At 40.3% G+C, this 25,870-nt stretch overlaps 1 protein-coding gene across 4 annotated transcripts in view; it reads right to left on the bottom strand.

Annotated features, from left to right (window-relative positions):
* Positions 1–11,300: 11,300 nt before the first annotated feature.
* The window catches only part of cpne5b (copine Vb), a 117,182-nt gene continuing 102,612 nt past the window's right edge, over positions 11,301–25,870 (bottom strand). For all 4 annotated transcript variants that reach the window (XM_076755022.1, XM_076754993.1, XM_076755011.1 and 1 more), the window contains 6 exons: positions 25,608–25,789; positions 25,220–25,347; positions 23,855–23,957; positions 17,741–17,798; positions 17,009–17,082; positions 11,301–16,005 (listed from right to left, as the gene is read on the bottom strand). In XM_076755022.1, coding sequence (XP_076611137.1) covers positions 15,817–16,005; positions 17,009–17,082; positions 17,741–17,798; positions 23,855–23,957; positions 25,220–25,347; positions 25,608–25,789 — 734 coding nt within the window. In that variant the 3' untranslated portion in view covers positions 11,301–15,816. The remainder of the gene's footprint in view (positions 16,006–17,008; positions 17,083–17,740; positions 17,799–23,854; positions 23,958–25,219; positions 25,348–25,607; positions 25,790–25,870) is intronic.

Here is a 25,870-nt window from a genome sequence, read left to right as displayed (position 1 = left end):
GCACTGCAACTTTCTTAGCTCCAGGCTATGGGAGCTGTTAGCCTCAGGCTAAGAGGGCTTTCACCCTTGCACAATCCTGGCACGTTTCAAAGTGTAACACAGACTTTAGCCCATAAGGCTTTCTGGCCCTGCTCCAGAGCAGGGTTAACCCTGAGTTTCTGAGGTTGTCAACTCAACACTGGGTTAAAAGGTGTCAGGGGCTAAAGTCGGCCAGGGTAGTCACATGTCAACCTAGAACATAAACATTAGCTGCACATTTGAACACACATTTAACCCAGGGCTTGTAAAAATGCTTTGTGAATTGTATAGCCCTGGGCTTAGGTTAACCCTGGGTTAACAATGTAGAACTGCAAACTCATATGCATCTCATGCCATACATCCATTCCTTATGCAGATAAAAACATCTTCATAACTGCGAACATTGCAGTGCAAAAAGAGGACGATGACAATGCACGGACAGACAAGACAGCCCAGCTTCATTCCCCAGCTGTCAAATACCAACGCTTTGCCACTTCCCTCTGCATCTCATACTGACACACAAGTATACAATGTTCGTGTCCCATTAGAGACCTAAAGTGAAACCAAAAGTGAACAATCTTTTACTATAACTATAGTCAATTAGTTTTGGTATCTAAACGTAGCCAGAATAACTGCGACCCTTTCACAACATTAACCAAGTGTTAGAACGGCTTTCTGACAGGAAGGCTTTGTGCCTCGCGGGGATGAGAGGGTGTTGGACGGCCAGAACAGGTGCTTTGGGTGTCAAATATTGTTGCAAATGGGTTCCCAGTGGAGTTAGTTGAAAGCCCGGTGTAGCGCATAAAGTACCCTTCAGCATCTGTATGAGACCCCGTGGGGTGACAAAACGGCTGTATCTGACGCTCTGGGAATGAGAACAGATTGGACAAGACAGCAGCACAGCATCTCTCCCATTGACTGTATAAAACAATGGACATAGTCTATGTAACATCACCTATAGATTTCTGAGGAGCCATTGTGAAACTCAGTGATAGTGGCTATGGCTCTGACCTGTTGCCATCTTGGCAGCATCTGACTCCACCAAACTCCCGGCTAACCCAAAACGTCAAAGAGGTGGAGCTGAGGTGGGCCAAATGAAGCCTGGTTGCTGAAACTTAGCGACTAACTGTCATTCACAGTGACCATGCCCATCATTATGTATCATATTAAGCCCAGCTAGAATTTACATGGTGAGTTATATATATATATAAAAAATCACCCCCATACTGTTGTCATGAACAGGGAACTTAGCTATCGAGATCAAAAGTGTTTTTTGTTCCAGGCTGTAAACATGTTTACATCTGCTGTAAAGTTGGGCATTTTAATATGGGGGTCTATGGGGATTGACTCGCTTTTTTGAGGAACTGCAGTTTTTGGCACTTCAGCGTTGGCTTCATTTTTCAGCCCTGGAGGTTGCCAAGCCGGGTTTTGCCAAAACATGTATTGTAGTGAAGTGGTGTTGTTGTGGATTGTATTATACTGAGAGCTGTTTCTAATGTTTTTCCCTCTCCATTTACAATCATGAATACTTTCCAGCAGGCTGCAACACCACCACTAACGACGGCCTTAACAATTAACAGAATTAACATCACTATGATGATGTCAACAAAAATTATAATAATAATTCCAAAAAGTATATTTTGTGACACGTGCTGGATCGCATTAAAATGCAAAACAGTGACCAAGGAGTGTGTTAAAGGAAGCAAAAGCTTATTAAAAAAACAAACAAACAAAAAATATATACACACACATATATGCATATATAAATTATATATATATTAATAATAATATTTAATAATGATAACACCAATAAGTGTTTATAGAGCTTACTTATACTGCACTGCTCTCTTGAATCCAGCGTCATTCAAAGATATCAGGGCTAAACCACTGACCGCCACTGACCCTACAACCTCCTCTGCATCTAAATCTAAACATCTAAACAGACAGCAGATAGGACAGACCAGCCAAGGTCTGATGGATGCATTATGCTGCAATAGTCCATCATGCATTGGTATTTTATTCTGACTCACATCAATCTGTCATAAAGAGTCCAGAAGGTTACATGGGTTTGAACCCAAACACAGACTGACACAGGCAGAGCTGGTGCAGTTCAGCAAATTAATTAAAATAAAAGGAGGAAAAGGTGAAGATCAACACCAGAGAAAACAGGGTAACCAGTGTAAAAACCAAAGCAAAAGTCCAAAAACACAGGAAACACTGGGAAAACTCTCAGGAAAGGCTGGTGCACTTGATAAAGCAGGTCAGACGATGACTGGAAGGAGGACTAATGAGACACAGGTGAAAACCAATGAGGGACAGGTGACACAAATCAACAATTACAAAGATGCACACACACAGGAAGTGAATCAAAACATGACACATGAGGCAAACCTTCAACATAAAACAGGAAAAAGCAAAACCAAACAAACCAAATCATGACACTATCAGACAGAACCACTGGTTAACAGCTTCATTTAGCTGCCAAGGTGGCAGAGGATGAATTGGCTTTGTAGTCTTATCAGTAAATCTGTGTGAAAGCACCTCTGACATGAACTATTTGTTTTCTGGACAAAATTATCCTGCGGGATCCGCTGTCTTTGCACACTGTGTTTCTCTCCTTCATTTACTTCTCATACAGTTTTACTGTTTGTAGATGAAACTTTTTGCCTCCAGATTCTCCTGCGAGTCACATTTTTCAGTCCTTCCTCCCCTCCGTCCTCCTGACTCCACAATTCGACATCAAAATTAATCCATAAATTCGCTAGAATACAGGAAAATGGTCTCAGAAATTAGTAATTTTCTGGGGGATGAACCCTAGACACACTGCTTAAATTTCTTCTCCTGATTTATGATGTCTGGAGGTTGGCAAGTACGCTGATCAACCATTCTTATTCATCATTGAGCAGGAATATTAACATGACTGTTCATCTACAAAGACTTATGAAGTTATGAATTTAGCTGCTCAACTTTTTAATCAAAATTCCTGAGGGTTGTGGAGTGATGACCCCGACCCCCGCGGTGGGTAAAGTCACAGCAGGACTCCAATGATACCATATCTCATGGAAAAGTTAGCAGCCCTGGGTGTGTGTGAGTGTGAAAAGGGGAAGTTATCCCAGGGTTACGTCTTAGCCCGGGGCAAAGAATAGCCCTGGGTTCAGAATATGCGGTGTGAAATTATGGTGCTGCCCTGCTGTTAACCTAATGGTGAGATATAAATATTTGAGTATTGTGAGCTATGGGCTGAATTGATTTCCCTTCAGGTTGTTGCTTTTGTTTTTGGGAAATTTTCTGTTAGCTTACTGCTAACTGAGGTAGACGTTAACATTGAATATGGGCTTTCCGTCCTGCACACAGCCCATTTACAAATGATATCCATGTAATAGCAGTTAAATAAGTGCAGTGAAGTAAAAAGTACAACATAAACATAAACCTCAAAACTGTACTTTGGGATTAGCCACTCAGCGGCTAATGTCTGGCCCACACGTGGTAGATCCCACAGAAGAAGTGGTGTAGAGCCCTGTGTGTCTAATGTGGCTATAATGTCACTCTCCAGTCTCTGCTGAGCTGAGTTTGTTGTTTTCTTATGCTAAGTGATGAAGTCGCAGTCAAGACACCAAATATCAACTCTATACATACTGCCTGCGTATTGGCTCAAGTGAACTAATATTAATGCATGGAGTTAGCTAAATATCACTTTTCCTAAATCATTTAGCTCCAGTAACCATGGTTTTTATCATACTAGTCAGGCCAGATGTGTCAAAACCAATGCTGGTTTGACTTTGAGGGAATTTCTCTGACAATGTTCACATCCTGCATCAATATGTATGAATGAGCATGATATACAGAACCAACATACGCCTTAACAAGACTTTCCTTTTTGTTTTAGATTCAAAGTCCAGTGGTGAGGGTGCAGTTCATGAATTATTGAGCACAGATTGGAGCATGATTGGCAGGGAGGTTACATCTACATGATAATTTATCCTTGATGGTAAAGATCGTGGCTCATTTTTTAATTGTATATTTTGGTCTGTTCATTCTCTGGAGGAAACAGACATCGACTTTCCACTACATTTATTAATTCTCAAGGATTTTAGAGCTAGACCTTGTTCCTACTTGTTTTCTGCTGCTCTTACTCATCATCCTATTCTGATCAAAGTGTTTGATTAACATGTTCATGAAAGTGTCGTCGTATGTCTTTTGACCAACACTAAACCTTCTTTTTGGCCTCAGTGTTACAGCTGAACACCTGCAGACACTGTGACCTCTCTGTGTCACCTCACATGTATTATGAGGTTTATGATATAAAGTCCCGCATGAAGTTAGTAACCTGAAAGGGAGGGAGTTTGAGGTTCGGGGGACGAAAGCTGCTGCCCTTTATGTCTGGGTGCGAGTGCCCTTTTCAAATGGCACATCAAAACATTTTTCCTCATTTGTTGTCTGTGTCTGTCATCAAGCTGAAATAGAGGAAATGTTGGAACGATGCTAATTTAGCCAATTTTGCTTTTTGTTTTACATGATATTCAAAGGCTGGTTGTAAATCTTTCTCATTGTGAGCTCAGTTCCTCTCAACAAGTCGCATAAGAGGAATATTTAATCAAATCTGAGTCACATTTCGCAACATAAACTTTCTCTTGTATCTTCCGCACCCGTTAGTAGACGGAGACGCATTCAGACAAAGGTCACCACTTAATTCAGAAACCAGCTGATCCTTTGCTCCAGAAAGTTGAATATATAAACCAACTTTTTTTTTTTTTTTTTTTCAGCGTACCCTGTCAAGAGTGATATCCAAAACTTCCACCAACTATCACTCCAGTACCAACTGGGGTCTGCCTTGAGGTTCTCTAAATGTAGGTCATGCACATCCTTAGCAGGTGTCTAAATCACCTTAGCTGGCTTCTCTCATTGTGAGAGGAGCAGCTGCATGAACCTCCTGAACTCCCCACTTGATATTGCACAGAGTGAAGCCAGTTGCCCTGCAGAGGAGCCTCATCTTGAATGATTGTATCTGCAGATTCTTCCACTACCCAGAGGCTGTAGCCATAAGGACTAAACTTGTAAGTTTACAGCAGCAGTAGTCGGGAGGTTGAGAGCAGTGAGGTCCTGTGGTTGCATTGAACTACCTCAGGACTGCTGGTTCCCACTTCTCCTGGTCCTCATCCAAAAAGACTTGCCCTTTTTGGGTTTAATTGTTCCAAAAATGGTGTCAGAAGCTTGGGACCATGTGATTCATTTGACTCTTCTATAGCTGTAATGAGCAAGATGATTACAATCATTAGTTGATGTGGCTTAGTGCAAGGAACACTTTCTTTCCTGTTTGCCTTTCCAGAAAAGACAGTAAAGACTGAGATAGACAGAGAGGACTCATTGTACTCATGTCAGAAAAAATAAAGGACCCAGCAGCAGTAATGAATGTAACTTAAAGTACATTTGCTCAAGTACTATTCTGTATCTGACAGCTACAGCACTTTACGATTTTTACATAAAAACGTACAAAGAGCTCATAAAATGTGATGCTTTGTTATAATTTAAACTACCCAACAGTGTATTCAAGTACAGCTATATGATTAGTCAATTGATCACTTAGTCTATTGACAGAAATTTAATTTGCAGCTGTTTTTCATCATTGAATCGTTTTTCATGTGAAAACAATTTATGGTACGACTTCACAAATGTGAAGATTTGCTGCTTTTCTTTGAATGAATTTAATGAAATTTGATAATTTTGAGGTTTGAACTGTAAGGCCCGTGAAGGTGTCACTTTGGACTCCGGATTAATATTACAAATCAAACAATCAATTGATTAATAGAGAAACTAATCAGCAGATGGATTCGTAATGAAAATAATCATTAGTTGCAGTCCTATACAAAGTAGCTTAGAATGAACTCCACCTAAACCAACTACAGCAGTGCAATCCTGCTTTCCATTAATGCCTGAGTAATAATAATCTAATGATGTTCAATAGTATAACAGGGCATTTTGCTTTGACTACTTTTACTTTTCATACTTACTTTTACCTGAGTAACATTTGGAATGCAGAGCATTTACCTGTGACAGAGTATTTTTACAGTGTTGTATTAGTACTTTTACTTATTTTAAGCATTCAAATACTTCCTCCATCACTGCACGGTATGATACAAACTTCTATGGATGAGTCTTTCAGTCTGCAACGTGCAGGTTTTGATATTATAAACTGACAACAACATAGACAATCTGACAGATGACTGAGAGTCTGTTGTCTGTATGAGACCACCCATCTGTCCATCCATTTACTGAAGCTCTTGACGCTGAATGTCATCGAGGACCCCCAGAGGGCAAATGTGGGAAAAGAGAGCCAAGCACAAGATAGACACACTGACACACAAGAGAGAAACAGAGGCAGAAGCTGTAGTTGAAGCAAATGTTGTTCAAGAAAGGAAGGATATATGACAAAGGTCCAGAGTGGATCTGTTTCCACACGGAGTCAAAAACTGCCCAGAGACAGGTTGGGCCAGCAAACAAGTTGCTTTTCACAGAAACTTTGAGCACTCTATCACTTTGTGTGATATGTAAAAACAGTTAAATCAGACTGTTAGACAGATACTTTATTCATCCCCAAGTCTGTTGCTTTACTCACAGTGTTGGCTATAGTCGTATCATTGTTAACTTGTGACAAACTTTCTTTTTTTTAATCTCTCTGATCTCAACAATCTCTCTGAGACACATTACCAGCGCCAGTCTTGACACCGGCCCCTACAGCCCACCTACCACATTCAGAAGTCACTCCTCCTAATCAAAGAACATTAAATGCTGTAAATGAGTGTCTTTTCTTGGAAGGAGTCAATGTACTCTCATTCTAAAATTTGTAATGAATACCACGAACATTAGCTGTCATGATGATGCATGATGCTGATGTCATTATGTTGTGGTCGATGAATGGCTGAGCAGTAAAAGCAAAGACATTAAAAACATAACTGTGTACTATGAGTGTATTTAAGAGGCATCAGAATCTGTAAAGCTAGTCAGGAACCATATTTAAGACATTATTACTGGACAGGTAAATAAAAAACAGGGCCTTTGACAGCAGTTTGACTTCGACAGATGGGTAGTAGTGATGAGGTAAATTTTTCACTCTCTCACAGGCCGAGGCATTTGTAGGGTGGTGTTTCTGAGGGAGGTTTTGGCTGCTGAGTGCAGTTAGGGTTCAGTTAAGGTACTCAGGGTTTAATTCAGCTGAGCATCTGTTGATGTTAGCCACTCATTTGATGACTCCAGTTACTGCCAAGTCATATAACTGCTTGGCAGTAGTCAGATAATTGTTAACATCCCAGCTGCTTCTGCCGTCTTCATCTCATTACAGGGAGGCTGTAGACACAACTGTACCTGAGTACGACCACAGAACTGCTGGAGTAAGGTTAAAGGCCAGCCTGCGGTCCTGTGCCAAAGTGCTGTTTGATGCCCATGCATGGACAACACAGGAAGGCCAAAGAGGGAATCTGGGTGAACAAAAATAGACGTGGCAAAGTGTTTGAGGTGTTCACTTCTGTGAAACAGTCCAGGGGCCAGAGTAGAGGACATGGGGAAATACCTCACAGAGGAATCTGACAACGGACAATTTGGGATGTGAGATTCTCAGATAATGTTGTAAATTTTTAATCCTTTTCTTTCTTGTTTTTGGATATCTGAGATCTGAATTTTTTAACATTGGGTATTCGAGACTGATGTGAGATAAATGTGGTACACCTTATTTTTCTATTTCATCCAAATGCTGGAGGTCCTATTTGAAAACCATTAAGGTTATAAGCTTGAATTATTGATCTGATAAGTGAAGTTTAAGTGGGAGAATGTAACCCCTGAAAATTCAGTGAAGTGATCAGTTATAGAGAAGACGTAGCAATACAAAAATGTGTGATCTTGCAACCAAAAGCGGATAAATGTAAAAAGCGTCTGCCTTAAATTTGACATTTTCGGGAACAAGCTCATTTTCCTTCTTGTAGAGAGTTAGATGATACAGCTCTCATGCCATTATATGTCTCCAGCTGCAGCTGGTTAGCTTAGTGTAGGATAAAGACTGGAAACAGAGGGACGGGCCAGCGTTGAGCAATGCTTCCAGTCTTTATGCTAAGCTAAGCTAACCAGCGGCAAGACAGAGAATAATCTTATTTCCCAAAATGTTGAATGCAGGTTCAAGCTGTGGTTTTAGTTTCAAATCATAAAAGTGCAAGAATAAAGGACTGAAGACCACTGTCTGCTTTACAGATACAGTGCATTTAATATGAACTTTAAGCTTGACATACAATTTGGTGGTATTATATCCCCCCAAAAAGTGTGTTTTGGTTCAGTAAACTGGTTGCATTTTATTTTTGCTTTTTGTTTCTGAAACTTTGACAGTCTTTTGCCTTTTTTAACTAAAGGTTGTTATTTGAGAAGTATGCATACAAAATGTATTGTGAAAGCAAGTGCATGAACTTTCTGACATGCAGGAGCAATGCAGCAAAGGGCTCTTACACAACAAAGAGATATTTAAGGAGGATGCCAGTAGAGAAAAGGCCACCTTCTTTATCTAACCATTATTTGGACAACCTTTCTTGCTCATTAGTTTCAGTCTGTCTGAATAATTCTCTCACCCTCTGAATTATATGGTAGCTTCTCAAGTACTAAAAAAGCCCATCCTTTGGAAATACTCTTTTCCCATACCTTGTTATTTCTTCTTGGCTGAGAAAATATTCTCCAGAAACCAGTTCAAGTGAATCCCTGTCAGACAGTAAATGCCAATCGAAATGTGGGCAGGGAAGCCCAGATAGATACCATGCTTCTTAGAAATAACATGAATAGATGTTTGATGAGAAGACATGGATTAGATGACTGCATGTATATGCTGTTTATGTTATAATACAGCGTTTTTCAGTGGAGCCTATGCACCACCTGCTATGTTGACAGCAGCTGTACTCTGCTGCTGAGAGAGGCTACTGTCAGCTGAAGTGAATGTATTTTCTTACATTCAGTTTGGGGTTTGATCAGGTTTTATGACAGCTGTCACCCATGCCACCACAGACTGCTGAGTCAAGACATGTACATATAGGACATGATGCAAACAGAATAATTTAACAAGGGCAAACTTGTGTAAGCTGAAAAAAAAAAAAAGATAAAGACATTTCTAAGTTTCCTCCCAGCTTGAGGAGGAAAGTTAGAAGTCCAGAGCTCTCCTTTATTTTGTACTTACTTTACATTAGAGCTTGCAAACCCAAGTGGTAGTTAGGGGAAGAATGATGGTAAACAATGCAATTAAGTGTTCTAAGATATTTTGCACTTTCTAAAGGGGGCTGTTGTTTTCTTCCTTGAAAGGAACTCCAATTAGCACCTTGTATAAACACCATTTTATTTTAGATTTAATGGAGCATATGAATGTGTGTGTGTGTGTGTGTGTGTGTGTGTGTGTCTTTGACTTTTTCTTCACTCCAACACATTGACTAATAGATGTTATATTAGCCATATTTGAAAATGGATACTGAGGACATTGAAGCGTGGCTTGTGCTGAATGGAAATGGTCCTAACTGTGTACAGATGGGTGACCAAATTAAAGGAAAAAACAACATTAAGTGTTTTAGCAAAGTGTTGAGCCACTAAAGGCCACCGGAGCAGCTTCACTGCCTTTTTCCAGTGGCCCTGAAGGGATCAAACACTGTTCTGTATGGAACCATGTGCATTCGTTATGTTTCTGCACTCATCTATTCTGCTTCCATCAGTTTGTCTGTACACGTTCCAGTGTGTGATAGCATTTATTTGAACAAGAGATGGTCCCTTCATTTAATAGATGATTCTGTCAAACTTACCAAGCACACCAGTAATTCAGGTTTTCAAAATAAACTCCATAAGTCAGACATCTAGTCTGATTCCCGGCAGAAGGTAAGGTATGAGCATCATGAAAGCATATTTAGGTAGTACTGATATTCGACTTGGTAAAGGCAAACATAACCTTTCAGTCAGAGATGTTTGCAAACATCTTAAATCATAGTTCTCACTGATTACAGCTCAGAGAGATAATGATTATAACTCTGTTATCTTTGGGACGGCTGCGGCTCAGGAGGTGTAGATTGTGTCCAGTAATCAGAGGATCTGTGGTTCGTAGTCCGCATATCAAGGTGTGTTTGGGTAAGATGCTCAGTCCCAAATTGCTCTGTGTGTGTGTGCGTGAATAGTAATCACTCCTGATGAGCATGGTAGCCTCTGTGTGAATGTGTGTGAATATGTGTGTGAATATGTGTGTGTGTGTGTGTGTGTGAATGGGTGAATGCTGCTTGTTTTTAAAGCACTCTGTGTGGTTGTAAGCCTAGAAAAGCTCTATATAAATGCAGCACATTTACCATTCACATCATTCTGCATCGTACACTGTCACCGACTTTGTTCTAAGTCCGAATGGACAAAAGTTACCTCTGCACGTCTGTTGTCTCACAATCTACCCCTTATTCTGACGGAGATGTTGAAATTAGTCAATAATAATAAGTCAAAAGATCTTGAATCTTGTTCTCAGTAGTTTTCACAAAACACGCAGACAAAGCTTGTGCATTAAAAAACATGTGGCTTCCTTGTGAAGGAAGAAGAGGGATGTTTTGATTCCCATTGGATATTAGAAAATAAAATAATTATCTGGGTAAATAGATTATTATATTGTCCTTTGTCAATTTATAATCTAGACATGATGTACATATACATTGTTGATTTTTTATTCTATATCCTGTATACTTTTCATCTTGACCCTTCTGTGCTGCTGTTTTTGCTGTTTTTGCTTTTCGTAATACTTGCTGCCTGTAGTGACTTAATTTCCCCGGTGTGGGATCAATAAAGTCTTAGCTCTGAAAAAGGTGTATAAGACCCCTCATATCTTTTTAAAATGAAATGGCAGAACATTGTCATACAGTAAGATGACAACAAACTCCTGAATGACACTGACTCCTTGTGCATCATGCAGAAACCACGGAGCAATTCTGATGTCACAGCTGTCTTCCATGAGGTTTTGTGAAAATTCAATTGCACTGATGAAAAAATCATATCACAGAACTGACAACACGCCTGCCACGTTGTTCCAGACAGGACGATCTGTTCTGTGACTCTTTTGAAGTTTTAGGAATGTTGTGAAAGTGATGAATAATGTGAATTTAAGAGGAGTTTCCCTCAAGCAGTTAGCACTCAGCTAATCAGCAACCAGCAGCCCGACATTTTTAAAATGAACCTCACTGTTGTGTATTTTAAGTAACAAATTAAATCGCTGAGCACAAAAATCAAAGTACAACACTCCAAGAACTTTTATAAAAGTAGTCATTTTTTAATTAATTTTCCGTTAAGGCAATCCAATACAAAGCATTTCACAACCCACCATATGACAATAATCATGTACAATAGAAACCCATTTAAAGGAAAGTAGGGAGTCATGCAAATCAGAAAACTCAAAAGATATAAACAACAAAGAGAAACTGCGGGATTCGACAAAAAATGAATTTTAAAAAAGTGTTAACTGTAACATGCTAATTAGCTACAGTTTTTAACCACTGGTGAGACAAGAAGTGTTTGGAGAACCAGGCACAAGAGAGAAGAAATAGCAAACAGTCCACAGAGCTCACTGCCATGTTTGGCACTGACATGCACGTAATCTGGTTGGGCTGGTTCCTATTTTACAGATGGCGGCACTGTGGGTAAAAAACTCTCCAATGTACCCCGAGAAAACATGCAGTCAATCCGTCATACTAAGAAAATCAGGGCTTTAAAGAGGAGATGAAGTCAGCGTATTGACAGAAAGGAGCGATGGCTTGTCATACAAACTCCAAAAATAGATAAATAAATATCTTCAAAACAGCATTATTCCTGAAAATATATCTAACGTACACAATGAGCACTCCTCTCGAGGATAAAGTGCTGTCGGGATGCTTTTATTTATATCTTCTATTTCATTCCTATGTTTTTAATATTTACTCAACAGCATGTTGTTATTCTGTATGTAAGTGTTTCATTGTCTGCTGTTGTTTTGTTTTGGATCTCGACACCATTGTAAATGAGGATGCCTCCTCAATGGTCTTTCGAGGTGAAATAAAGGTTGAATGAATGAATGAAAGAATACACTTTATATCCATACAAGTCCACTCTTATCTTTTCACTGTTGACTGTTTCTTCTCTTATATAAAGATTTACAAGCAAATTGCTGTTTGCCATTTTTACCACCATCACCTCTTTATCTCTCCCCCACCCAAGAGCCATGCTTATCCACCCGAACTGCTTTCCAATACAGGACTAAATGAGATGGAGTGACTGCCTTTCACATCGTTAAGGCCTGTAGTTCGCTACATGAGACATTTGAATAGAACATTTTCAGCTCAGATTCATTCAGTCTCTGCATGGGAAGGACACCTTTTACAGTCTATTATACTCATTGGAGCATTGTTTTAGTGTTCAATTAGTCTCTACAACAATGAGGGGCGCGTGAAGGTCAGAGCAGTAAACAAAACCAAGTGAAACTGGATCATTTTATGAAGAGAACAACAGCGGCTGTGGTGACAGTGACAAAGATGGAAAAACTACAAGTAAAATTTAGAAGCAGTTTATATCTATGCCAAATGCTAATATTAACATGCTAACACACTCAGAATGACGATGCTAATGTGTTGATGTTTAGGTGGTAACCATGGTCACTGTCTTACATATTGTGTTAGCATGCTAACATTTACCAATTAGTACTATAAACAGTGCAGCTGAGGCTGATGGGAATGTCATTTAGGTTCTTGGTCCTAAAGAGGTACTGGACAAATAGAATTTTTGACCTGCTGATGACACTACAGAAAAAGTCAGGGAATCATGGTAATCATGAGGACACATCCTCTGGGGACAAAGACGTCTGAACCTAAATTTCATGACAATCCATCTGATAGTTGGGGAGAGTGCACACGGCTGGTGTGGCTGACATTCAGTTAAATTAAGTAAATGCAGACTCTGCATCCCATGAATTCCCTTTTTATGCAGCATGTATATGGCTGCCTTCAATTCTAGCCTTTCTCCGTCTACTGTATGATTTGTTATTATGGTGTCCTGTTCCTTTTAGCACGGAGCCAGAAGTCGAAAGGCGAATAATGTAGCTGTGAACTATGGCGCTCTAAAGAAAAACAAAACAAGCAGGAAAGAAACTATATATTTCCAATTTGAGCAGAATTACCACAACCCTGATTCCAAAAAGTTGGGATGCTGTGTTAAACATAAATAAAACAGAATGCAATCATTTACAAACAAACTGTGATCCTGAGCCCATGTACTAATATCCTTCATACAGTCATGTGTTCACAAAGTGGTGAACCTCTCTCCATCCTTGTCTGTGATCGACTGAGCCTTTCCAGGATGCTCCTTTCATACCCAATCATGACACTATCACCTGTTACCAATGGACCTGTTTACCTGTGGAATGTTCCAAACAGGTGTTTTTGGAGCATTCCACATCTTTCCCAGTCTTTAGTTGCTCCTGTCCGAATGTGTCTGAAACATGTTGCTGCATCAAATTCAGAATAAGCAGATATTTACAAAAATCAATGAAGCTGCTGAGCTAAAACATGAAATGTATTCTTTGTATTGTTTTCAATTGAATAAATGTTTTACACAGCATTCCAACTTCTTTAGTCAGGGCTGTATGTGATTTTTCAGATGATGGGCATGATGGGAGAGAAAAGGAGATTTCAGTGTGACATCGTTTGCTGTACTTTTCTGAAACACTCTCCCCTCCTTCTGGCTTTTATTATCTTCCTTATGTGCCCTGTGTGCATACTGATTAAAAATCCCTACATGGATCACATTCCTTTTAAATGTCTTCATTTTTGGAACATGGTCTCTGCATCTTTGTAAGGTGACACGTCATTGGACCGTCAGGGATATCGTTGCATCACTGCGCAAAGACGCATCTCAAATTACAAGCTTTGTTACTGATGCAGTGAAATGAGATTTGCTATGTGAAAGCCAGTTTGTTTTTGTTCCTTCAAACTAAACTGATGTCACAGATGGTGGGAGGCTAGAGAAAACTAAGATTAGCACAAAAGGGTCCCTCTTTAGCCTGCGGTACAGACAGATTGTTAATGTGTTTACACATGAGAGAATTACTTATGTACTGAATGTAATGAACATAAATCCTGAAACTCTCGAGACCACTTGTGAACTGTCTCCCACCAGAGGCTTGTAATACACTGCGGCAAGGACTGGGCTGTATAAAATGTTAATCTCCAGGGAGGAACACTGGCTGTGATCGCACTGCGCCACAGTGTGATGTCTGTGATGATGGAGGTTATGTGGCCGCTGGGTGCGTACGGATTTGGGCTGACATGGAAGTGTTGGAGTCGCAGAGCTGGTGTGTTTGCGGGTAGTATCAGGGCTGGATTAACCCGCTATCAGGCTCTGGGGTAGAAATTATATATGGGCCATAATTAATCACCATGTTCCTCCAGTTCCCTCAAATCATTTTACATAAGCCAACCAGTGTCCCTTCAATTTCCTAAAATACACATTTATTTTATTAATAGGAAACATGTGTATAATGCATATTAATGGCTGCATTTACTGATATGGGAGAGGCATGAAAACTAGATTTTGAATAATCACTGCCTTAGGACCCGTACTTTGCATGTATATTGTGCTTTATTGGTATATATTACCAAAAAAAAAAAGACAATTAATTAAATTAACAGAAGTAAGTGTGGAGCAGTTGTCTAATTTTCCAGGTTGGTACTCCAACTATGACTGGTATTAATTATATGTTTTTATAAATACAGAAAGAAACAGAGGTTATGAGAAAGCGGTTAAGGTTCTTCCTGTGCAACATCGTCCTTTAGTGACAGGAGTTCATCCTCACTGAATGACAACTTTAAACAAGCCTCGGTCAGTATGCTGAATTGCAGCTGCAGTACAAAGATACCTGACTTGCATGAATAAATTGGGTACTTTCTTTAGAAACAAAATGATTAAATATGATTACTCCAGTAGCAACGTCATAATCTTGCCCTTGGTATAAAGAGAGTTTGTCTTGTGCTTTTTATATGCAATCACTTAAAAATAACTGGTAACCACTTCAAAATGGATAAAGCCTCTATCATATGTCCATGCCACTCTGAATAACATTCGAGAATAAATATATTGAGATATGGGGAATTAAATTCTCATACAACATGCTCTTATAAACATTTGCCTACTAAAGAAGAGAAGACGTGACACCTCATGGTATGATAATCCTGATTAATGTTCAATGTACTCAACTGTGATCCTCCTTCATAACTAATGCATTAGCAGATATCGAGATAATCTCCAAATATAAAAAACTAATTCCAGAAGGGATAAGGTGTCTAAAAAATATCACTGTAATAGGCCACACTGATGACTGACGAGGAAGGCTTAGGTCAAAGTTCACGTGTCCTGATACACTTAGAGAAACAACCACAAACAGGCACAAGTTTCAACCACAACATGACCTTTTTGAACCAACCTGCTGTCAAATCAGACGTGAAACAGTCACTGCCTCGGTGTCGCTTAAAAGGCTTTCACCAATGAGTCCTGGAAAGTTTGCAGCCTCTCTTTAAGAGAAATCAGCCAAATAAATATATCACAGAAAACCAAAAATAAAAAGTCCTGCTCCAGTAGTCACTTTGAGGATATGGCACAAAATTCATCACCCATTTCCTGGTGCGTCAGCTCCAGTTTGCTCCAAAAAAAAAAGAAAAAAGAAAAACAGGAGGCAGAGAGTTCCCACTGGACTCTGAGTGGCTGCTGCATGCTGTCAGTCCTCAGTGAACAGCCAGGAGGAGGGCTTCAGATCTGTGTGTGGTGTGTGTGTCCGGGCGGTGTGTAGGGAGGAGGTGCCGGGTTGGGTTTGATCCCCCGGCTCTTCATGTAAGAGATGAACTGGTCGGGGATCTCTGCTAGCACGTCCTTAGCGAGCCGAGCCATGCTCAGCACGTGGTTGCCAGTCCGATCCATATAATCTCTGAAGGGAACAAACTGAGGAAGAAGAGAAGATGGTGTAATATCAGTATGTTTATGTACAGTAGTAACTTAATGCTCACGTGGATAAAGAACACACACAGGACTTGACAGCATATGGTTTCCTCTGTCTACAATAATGCCATGTGTGGTTTTGGGGCTGTTGTAGTGATTCATGAAAAGCTCTAAATACTTTTGACAATGTATGCAAGTAGGTTTTGGGAGCAGGGTGCTACACTGAAAGGAGAAATCCAGGGGGCTCATGTTTAAGCCCCCATGTTAATCAACATTTGCCAGATCCTGCAAGCTTCAGGATGCTGATCTGTTACTAATCCTGTGCTCTGGCTTCCCTCGGGAGTGAGAGGAAATAAATGAGCCCGAGTGAAAAGATATGTTTTTCTACAAGGGTCTGATAAAGGCAGACTTACTTTGGATTTTCCCATCTTTTGTATTATTTGTCACAGCGTGTCAAGGCTTCCCCTGGGAATTTGTTTAGCAGAGGTGGTAGGCCACACATCTCATCATTGATTAATTAAGTAAGAGCAGTGGATGATGGCCAACACAACCATTACAAATAAGCATTGAATACCATAAATTGCAGCGGGTATTGTCCCACTTCTGCTATTAATTAACTCTTGAGCTTTGACACTACAGAAACAGAAAGGTGATCAGTCGGTGGAAACACCTCGGCAGTTCTGTGAATAAGACGCACAAAGTTTCCCTGTGACACGCCACATCAAACTTTTCAGTGCGCTCGTCTCAGAGGAATTCACAGGAACCACACAGATGTCCTAATCTGTTAGGGCTGTCAGTGCCGACAGATGGTGTTTTGTCAAAAACAGACATTTTAATGTCCCAGCACAACTGAGGTAACAGTGTGAGTGTACAGCGCAAATGTAAAAATATGACACACACATGCTGTGAATCACTGGAAACGCTGCTGCCCATAAATAGTGATCTGTATCTCATTGCCAAAGACTGCATAAGGGACAGTGTCTTTCATGCTGTAAAGGGCAGTCACCTGAACAATGTCTCTCTCTGCCAGTTTCCCCCGGGACGAGATCCTGATGTCATCACCATCAAGCTCTACCATAGCTGGAAGACACAAGTTCACACACACAAACACACACACACACACACACACATGCATGCATGTATACACACAGTTTGAGAAGTATGCAAAGACAGCTCCCCTTAGAAGAGAGACAATGTTGATACACAACTTATGTAAAGGTTTTTTATTGTGCATCACATTAATACCATAAAATTTTGCTTTAGCATTAGTAAAGGAGAGACGACGTTAAGCTCTGAAGCTGTAATCTGTCTTTATTGCATGTCTAATAAACTAATAAGTCCTTTATTGTAGCCTCTGTGCAATTTAGAATCATCTCTACAAAACAACGCAAACCCAGCAATTAACCTCAGCCATTTCTTCTACAATTATGCCTGCATCCACCTACGCATTCCCTCCTCTGCTGACTCGAATGAGTTTGTACAGTAATTTTCTCTCGGGCATTTCACTGAATTAGTGTCAGAGAGGTTAACGTTGGCTGTAACAGTAATAGACTGCAAGTTGTATGAATTAAAATGTCAATGATTTGTTGTTCATCTCATGTTTTAATCACTTTAACTGATGAACTGCTGCAGTTTTAAAATATGTTTTCTTTCTATCTTACATTATATTATATTGTATTATATTACCAGAATATTTACTAGTTACATTTATGCAGCAGTTAAAAAATGAAAGCCATACCGTCAAATTCAGCCTGACCCACTCCAACTATGATGATGGACATAGGAAGCTTGGCACCCTGCAGAGAAATGCAAAAAAGAAGAAGGAAAAATATTTTTTTGTTTCAACTTACACATGTACATATTTCTTAATTAAAAGAGAGGAGAGAAACTCGTCCACATCACCACTGACCTGTCGCACTCATTACTGTATTTCAGACATTATAGCAGTTACGTGTTCGCCCACGCAGGTTACAACCACACGAATGTTCTGTTTCACCTTTTAACTACCTGATTGGCCTTTAATAAGACAAGACCTCCAGAGAGAAGAAGAGGGCGAGTTAGAGACAGGAAGTCAGAGGAAGAGGGCAAACCGGGGAGATGCATCAGTAGAAGCTTGTTTTTGTCTCCGCTTTCCTTGTTCTCCATGTTTTATGTCCCCAAATCCAATTTTCTGTCGTGCGAATGCTCCCCGACTCTTATCTTGTGTTGACAATTTGTGTTTGCCCACTGAATGCTGGTTATCAGGCTGGGGAGTGGAGATTAAACTCACTGACAACGCTAACAGCGTCCCAAGAGATACCGGGCCAACAGGTTAGCTGTGTCAGCACTAAAGCTGTTCTGACAGCTTAAAAAGCAATCACATTCATCCCCAGAATCCCTGCCTGGATTCACAAAACACTGACCTGTAAAAGGAACCGCGTTTTGACATTACACAGGTGAACTCTAAGAAGCTGGTTGAGGCAAAAAAAAAGAGACATTTGCTTACATGAAGGAAAAAACTGATGAATCTGTTGGCAGAAACCTTGACATGGTCTCATATGGCAGATGTGGCATGGTGGCATTTGTGAGCTGGGAGAGGAGGGAGAGGGAGGAGGTGCCATCTTTAGTCAGCACAGCGACCGTCCTCAGTCACCCGCCCAGTCACTCCCAAGCCACACCTCAAGTCAGATAACACTGCTGATAGTCTGCCTACTGTGCAGGTGTGCTGTCACTGAACAAAAGCAAAATCTTAATTGAAACAGCAAAAGACGACAACATTTATGAAACTCATAGGAAGTGCAAATAGTTTGATATTACGGTATGCTGACTGTTTGATGTCAAACTGCACTGTGATGAGATGTTGATATTCAGTCTTAGTTTAGCATGTTAGCATGCAAACAATTTGCTAATCAGCAAAAAGTTGATGGGAATGTCATCATCTCTGAACTATGAACGTCTAAGATTTGGTACCAGTCCATCGAGTAGATACTGAGATAAGTGACAGGTACTGGTTGGATTCGATGAAAAGTCAGAGGATCACTGAAATCAGTTCAAGTCATCCTCTTGGTACCATGAACGTCTCAATGAAATTTCATGGAAATCCATCCAATAGCTGTTGAGATATTTCAGTCTGAACAAAAGTGACAGTAAAAACTTTACAGCTTTCCATATATGAAGACTTTCTCTGACATAATGGTTGATTGCATTAAACATCAATAAAATATTTTTTACATGTAGCTACAGTGTTTGCATGTGCTTGCTGTATTGAGATATATATCATTATCAAAAACGTATATTCTAATATTGATTTCAGCCAAAGCAGCCCTTGTAAAAAACATGATTGCACACTGTATGTATTTTTTTCTTCAAGCAGTTATAAAAAAAAAACAATTCAACCAAAACAGCTTCTTTCAGTCTCTTCAAAAGATTTGCATCTGACTTGTATTATGTGTGACTTAAGTGCTTTTCTTTACATTGTGCTTGAATGACAGTGACTGCAGCGCTCTCTGACAGGCCAGCTTAGTGTCTGTTCTTGCAAATTCAGGATAGATGGCACCATCAATGCTTAAATGTATAAGCTGCGATTATGTGTAAAGAGTTCTCTGTAGTCATGTATTTTCACAAAGCACTTACAGCAAGCGCAGTTTTATCTCGAGCACAAGACAAATGTACTGTGGCGAATCAGGCAACCTCTTTTGCCACAGGGTTGAGAGCACTTTCTGTCGACGCCACCTCAGCTGCAGCACATCAACGCGATTATCAGTGTTAAACACAACTCCTGTCAGTGCCTGTCCTCCCACACACACACACACACACAAACACTCACACTTGCAGACATGCATGCGTGTGTGTGTGTGTAGCTGGAGATATACGCACACATCTGAACATCAAATGCCACCAAAAATAACCTGGCAATCCACCATGCCCCAGTTTTGCCATCCTCCTGTCGCCCTGACTGGCAGCCGAGATCCAGTGTAATGAGACAACAAAACAAAGCATCAATCAGCATTCATTACGTCCACAACTCAGTCTGAATGTGCTGCTTCAATCCAAATGTCATGCATGTGCAAGCTTTGATGGGTGTGTGTATGATGCTCTTGCATGTGTGGCCACACACCAGCAAGTTTATGGATATATGTTTGGAGAGGCGAGTGTTCTGTCAGCACAGGGGTCACTTGAGTCATGAGACCATCTCTCATTGGCTGTCTCAGAGCTTAAAGCAGCAGATTGGCGACATTTAAAAAAACAGCGACCACTGAATGCAGATATTAGCTGTTAACTGGCATTAAGAATAGCACATATGTTAGTACAGAACATCAGGACTAATGAGCAGCTGTCATACAGTTCTCTATCCTTCACATGTTGACAGACTGAACTGTGTTGAAAAGGACATTAAGGATTTAATGCAAATTAACGCTTATGTTTTAGAATACATGTTAATGCTGTCACATGCTTTACTATTCATGTAGACACTGAATTCATCCTGATAAACTTTGGTTGTTGGTGATTATCTCCTTTAGTAGAGGCTCAGTTTCTTTACTTGTGCTGCTTCAGTTCTTTTACTTTAATAACTGTAATCTTGAATCAATTTAATCACATTCATGTTACAACAAGAAAGCCCTCAGAGAGCACATACCTCTGCCAAGACAGCACAGTTCTTTTGATTTGTTATGAATATAAATGAATTAAAATAAATCTGCAGCTCCAGCATACGCCAGATGAATGTAATGTAAAGGGACAGCTTCAAAATACACATCATTTCTTTTTCCCTAGCACAACTTTCCACACAAATTTAGATATACAGCTGAATAACAGGATAAAATACAAACAAAGAAAAATCTTGGTGCAGGTAACAATGTACATTAAGTAGTAAGTGTCATTTAAGGTATTGTATTTAGTTGCTTCATTTGCTGTTTCTGACTTTAAATACTGTTTTAAATGCAGCTCCTCAATGATTGCTTGATTAAATGCCATTGATAATCCAATATACAAGAGCAAAAGTGTAAAGAATTGATTTAAGACTCTGCTTATCTGCTCTGGTGTAAACTGCAATCTGTAGCAGGCCCTGCTACTCTAACTACATTACTAATATTACCTAGAGGAGTAGCTGAGTATTAACCCTTAAGGCCAAGGAGCACACCAGTCACTAACTACATTAGCACTGTGAGGAAATCGGTTTGTGGGTGCTGTCAGAGTGGCCAACATCATCTGGGATAGCGTTACATTTGCTAATCACATCACTTCAATCACAAGTCCTTTCCCTAAATGTTAAAAGTGAAACATAGCTTACAGAATTACATTACGTATGAAGTAAGTACGAAATAATAGTCTGGTCGTTTCTGTAGATGTAGCAACAGTAACTAAGGGGGCAGGATTTAATGGTTCAGTCATTGTAAGAAGTATTACTGCTGGAATCTGAAATAATGGTTGAGCGCAGTGAATAGTCAGCACAGAGCAAAAGGCTGTGTCGTCTGTTCCAGTCATGGGGAGGACTGTACTTGTTGCTGCTCTGTGTACACTGAGGTGTTTTTGGTTTTCTTGGTTTCACATCACTAGGTATCCCATTACCTCCTACAAAACAAAGCCATGCATCTGATCCAAAGTGAATGGGGGTAAACTGGTTGTGAGGAGACTTTTGGTGGGTGCTAGCACAGACACAGAGATCAAGCAAAAAGCACTGACAGATAACAAGTAGAAGATGAGAAAGGAAAGAAATCAAAGGCAGCAGATGATTTTCTTATGGTCTGAATGTGCTGACAGATGTATGGAGAGAGCAGATGAGGACAAAGAGATTTAGATTTTTGAGAGGGAAAGAGATGGAGAGAGACAGCACAAGTCTTTGTATTTGTGAGCGAGCGAGTCTCACGGCTCCGCAGAGAAAAAGAGGCAGAGGTGGCGGAGGGACCCAGTTGTGAGCAGAGGAGGGGGATGCTGAATGATTGACAGGTGGGTTTCTGTAGTATAGCAGATTCTGTTGTGACTGATAAACCCCCTTTGTTCCACCACATGGGTCTGTATCACTGAAACACACAAAACACTTGCATGCACAAAGGCAAGCCCACTCCACACGTTCACACCCAACATACAGAGATTTGTGCACACTCGGGCTATTCTCAACCTCACTCTTTGCTGAAGATACCTTCCAGCATGAATAAGTATGAGGAAAGACTTGTATAACCTCAGCAGCGTGTCCTACCTTGCCCAGCATCTGTGGGGAGTAAAAGGGAAAGCAGTGGAAGCGGCAAGCATCGGTAGACAGTCAGAGTGAAGGCAGTGAGATAGAGCAGCAGGCAAGATCTTAAAAGGAAGGTGTGGCTGTTCTAATGTTTTGACTAACAGTCGCAAATTCCCTTTAAATCCAGTCTGCTGGGTGTTCTGTGCCTGCGGCGGGAAGGGGAGGAGGAGGAGGAGGAGGAGGAGCGGAGAGGAGAGAAGAGGAAGAGACCAAGAAAGAGGAAAGGAAGCCATCCACCTGCTATTTAAAGCTGGAAAAAAGGGCAGGTTTTGCGGAAAGCTCAGGGGAATAAAGCACAATGCTGTGTTTTTATTTACAGACGCAGCTGCATCTTTTCAAACGTTGTAGTTCATAAATATGTTCACTATCTTCATGGGCGAGACGGGAAAACATCTGTACCTTAAGGACAGTGGGCGTGGAGCTACTTCAGCGCAGTCGTCAGGTAAATCATTAGTCGATATATTGAGCTTGAGAGCACTCTACGCACTCCAAAAGTTTTTGAAACAAGCAATTACAGCCCAAAAATGGCAGTTATGTGAGGCCATTATGGTAATTCTTTATCTTTACAGATTGAAGAACAACTGCTGCTGTCACATGCTGCGGCTGAATCAGAGTGACAACTGCAGAGAACATCTGGGCTACATGTTCTTGTCTGAGAGGGAACGCTCCAGCTAATCAGAGACACAGTACCTCCATGCTCAGAGAAAAAATATTATGAGTGTAGAGACAATTAGTTGATTAATCAGTTAAACCATTGACAGTAAATTGACATCAATACTGCTAATCAACCAATTGCTGAAGTAATACTATACATCAAGCAAGTATTCAGCTCCTCAAATGTGAGGATTTATTTTTTTTTTACTTTTATTTTTCAATATCATTATAACCTAAATATCATCTGGTATTGAACTGTTGATCAAACCAAACAAACATGTTAAAGATGTCACCTTTTGCTTTTGGAAATTATGATGGACATTTCTCACTATTTCTTGGCTTTTAATAGACTGATTAACTGATTAATTGAAAATAATCTTGTGTTGGTCAGTCGGTTTAAAGGAAAAGTTTGGTATTTTGGGAAATATGCTTTCTTTCAGAGAGTTAGGATGCTACAGACAGCAGACGGGTATCTTAGCTTAGCATATAGACTGAAAACAGGGGGAGGCAGCTAGCCTGGCTCTGTCTGAAGATAAGAAAAATCTCCCTGCGAGCACCTCTAGAGCTCACTAATTAACACGTTGTATCTCATTTGTTTAATCCGTATAATGACTGAAGGGTAAAAAAAGACAAGCTGTGGTGTTACGAGGGGTTATCTGCTAGACTCTTTCTTGGCTGCAAGCTTTCTAACAGACTTGTGTCACCATGAGGTTTCCAGCCCACCAGCAAAGAATTTATTATCTATGGACAGAGCCAAGATAGCTGTTGCCCTGTTTTCACTATTAATGCTAAGCTAAGCTAATCGGCTGCTGGCTGCAGCTTCACATTTATCCTACAGACATGAAAGTGGCATCAATCTTCTGGTATCACCTATTTCACAAAATTTCGAACTATCACTTTAAGCCTTTCATTTCACAGCACACGCAGATAAAACATGTCTAGTTTTATGCAGGCTGGTGTGTGCCCCCATTTTCCCATTCTTACATTTACAATGGCCTCTTTGGTCTGGGCCATGTCAGAAATGACACCGTCTGTGATGATGAGGAGCACAAAGTACTGGGAGCCGTCCTGCACTGCTGCTGCATACCTGCACACACACACACACACACACACACACACACACACACACAAAGAGAGAGATACAGAAATAAGAGGATGCTGTATAATCTCTTTAATACTCAAGCAAATCTGATTCACTGATGGATTTATCTAAACATTGATGTAGAAAATAAATCCATGATAATACGTTTTATCATACATTCTCACCACAGGAAAATTCAATAAAAATGCTCTTTGTCATTGCTCTACCCCTCATTAAAATGCCTCACAAATACACATGGATTAATCAGCCCAAACAATCAAGTTTAAAACAAAGCCGCCTTGCAGTGTTTGATTCACTGATTAACACATTTGTTGAAATCTCTTCCTACTTGAGTTCACTTATTCAAATGCTAAACACCTGGCGGTGTATTCTTACAGCCATGGCTCCCTGCCGCAGTTTGAAAGTGTGAGTCAATTTTATCAGAATGTCATTTTTAATTACAACAGAGAATTGTTGTAATCTGATGGAGAACTGTTTGGATATGGCTCAACAAATGAATGCCTGAGGGGAAAATTGACAGTGGGAGGTGGAGGTGGAGGTGGATGTCAGGGGCACCAGTATCCACTCAGATCATATCACCATTTGCATACTTTTTTTTTTAAATGTGTTTTGTTATTTCTTCCAGCAGCTAAATCCACTCTTTTGATAGCTGTCAGCCAGTATAAATTCATATTCAGGCATGCTGCATCCTGCTTGTTGTGTCTGGCAGGACAGATATTGTCAATGTACCGGGTCAGAAAAGCAGTGGCACAGGAAATCAAAGCCAGTCGAGGCCAACAGTCAAAAATGTTGATGTGAGTGTTATTTTTGATAACTGAAATCTTATTGAAGATCACAATCTTGCAAACATTGTGGCACAAAAGCAGAATTCTCCTGAAACGCTGATGATAAACATATCAATTAAATCATTGTCAGTAGGTCTCTTGGAAAAGCATTGAAATGTGTCTCCTGCTCTCTGCACAAAAACACTTTTAGTGTTTGTGTGAAATTCTCTGCAGGTTTCACTGTTCTAATCGTTGTGTATTCAGTATTTGAATGGGAATAACAATGGGAATGAATAATGTAAAAATCACATGTCCAAACCATCACAATATAAAGTCAGATAAAAAACAAAAAGCAAGTGATAGATTCATCCACTTTTAGAGTCTGTTGATGTGTCTCACATCTATTCAAAGGGCAACTTTTAGTTCTTGTTGCTTTGCTTTAAAAGACGTAGGAGCTGTTCACCAGCTGCTTTGCTTTCTCACCTGGCAACATGGTTCACCACAGGAGCAAAGTTAGTTGGCCCGTACAGCTGCACTGTCCTAAGACTCTGGTGGTATGCCTCTAAGATTCCCTCAATGCCGTTGCAGTACGGATTTTCCATGTTTCCATTCTGAAAAGGTGAGAAAACACTGAAAATCAATTTCATGGACTTGGTGAATGCATTTATCAAACAAAGAAACACCAAGATCTCTATCAAAGCACACTGGTCACATTAGATGCTATTGCTTCTCATTGCCAGGTCATGCACAGAATCCATAAATGAGAAAAAAAAACACTTGAAATCAGAAAGAAAACTCAGTGGCATTGAAGTTGGAAATAAAAAGCATAAAATAATAATCAGAAAGTGAGATGGAAGGAGGTTGACTTCACCAGTGGAAACTCATGTGACACCCGTCCGTCAGGGGGCAGCTTGGCTCCAAAGCCCAGAGCGGGGAACATCTTGTCACTGTCGTAGTCCTGAATAATCTCCCCAACAGCCTTCAGGGCCATGGCGTAGGCGTTCAGCTGGTAGGGGTTCATGTAGTGCAGCGAAGTGGACTGAGAGGGGTTACCTGTCAATTACCAATCATTCAATCTCGAGGTCATTGTGGTTGACGAGGGACAAAGACGTCACTTCTAGAACGTAAGATACA

Source organism: Chaetodon auriga, chromosome 2 (genome assembly GCF_051107435.1).
Source record: "Chaetodon auriga isolate fChaAug3 chromosome 2, fChaAug3.hap1, whole genome shotgun sequence".
NCBI lineage: Eukaryota > Metazoa > Chordata > Actinopteri > Chaetodontiformes > Chaetodontidae > Chaetodon > Chaetodon auriga.
Note: the sequence above shows the minus strand (reverse complement) of the source record. Positions and strands in the feature narration are given on the sequence as shown.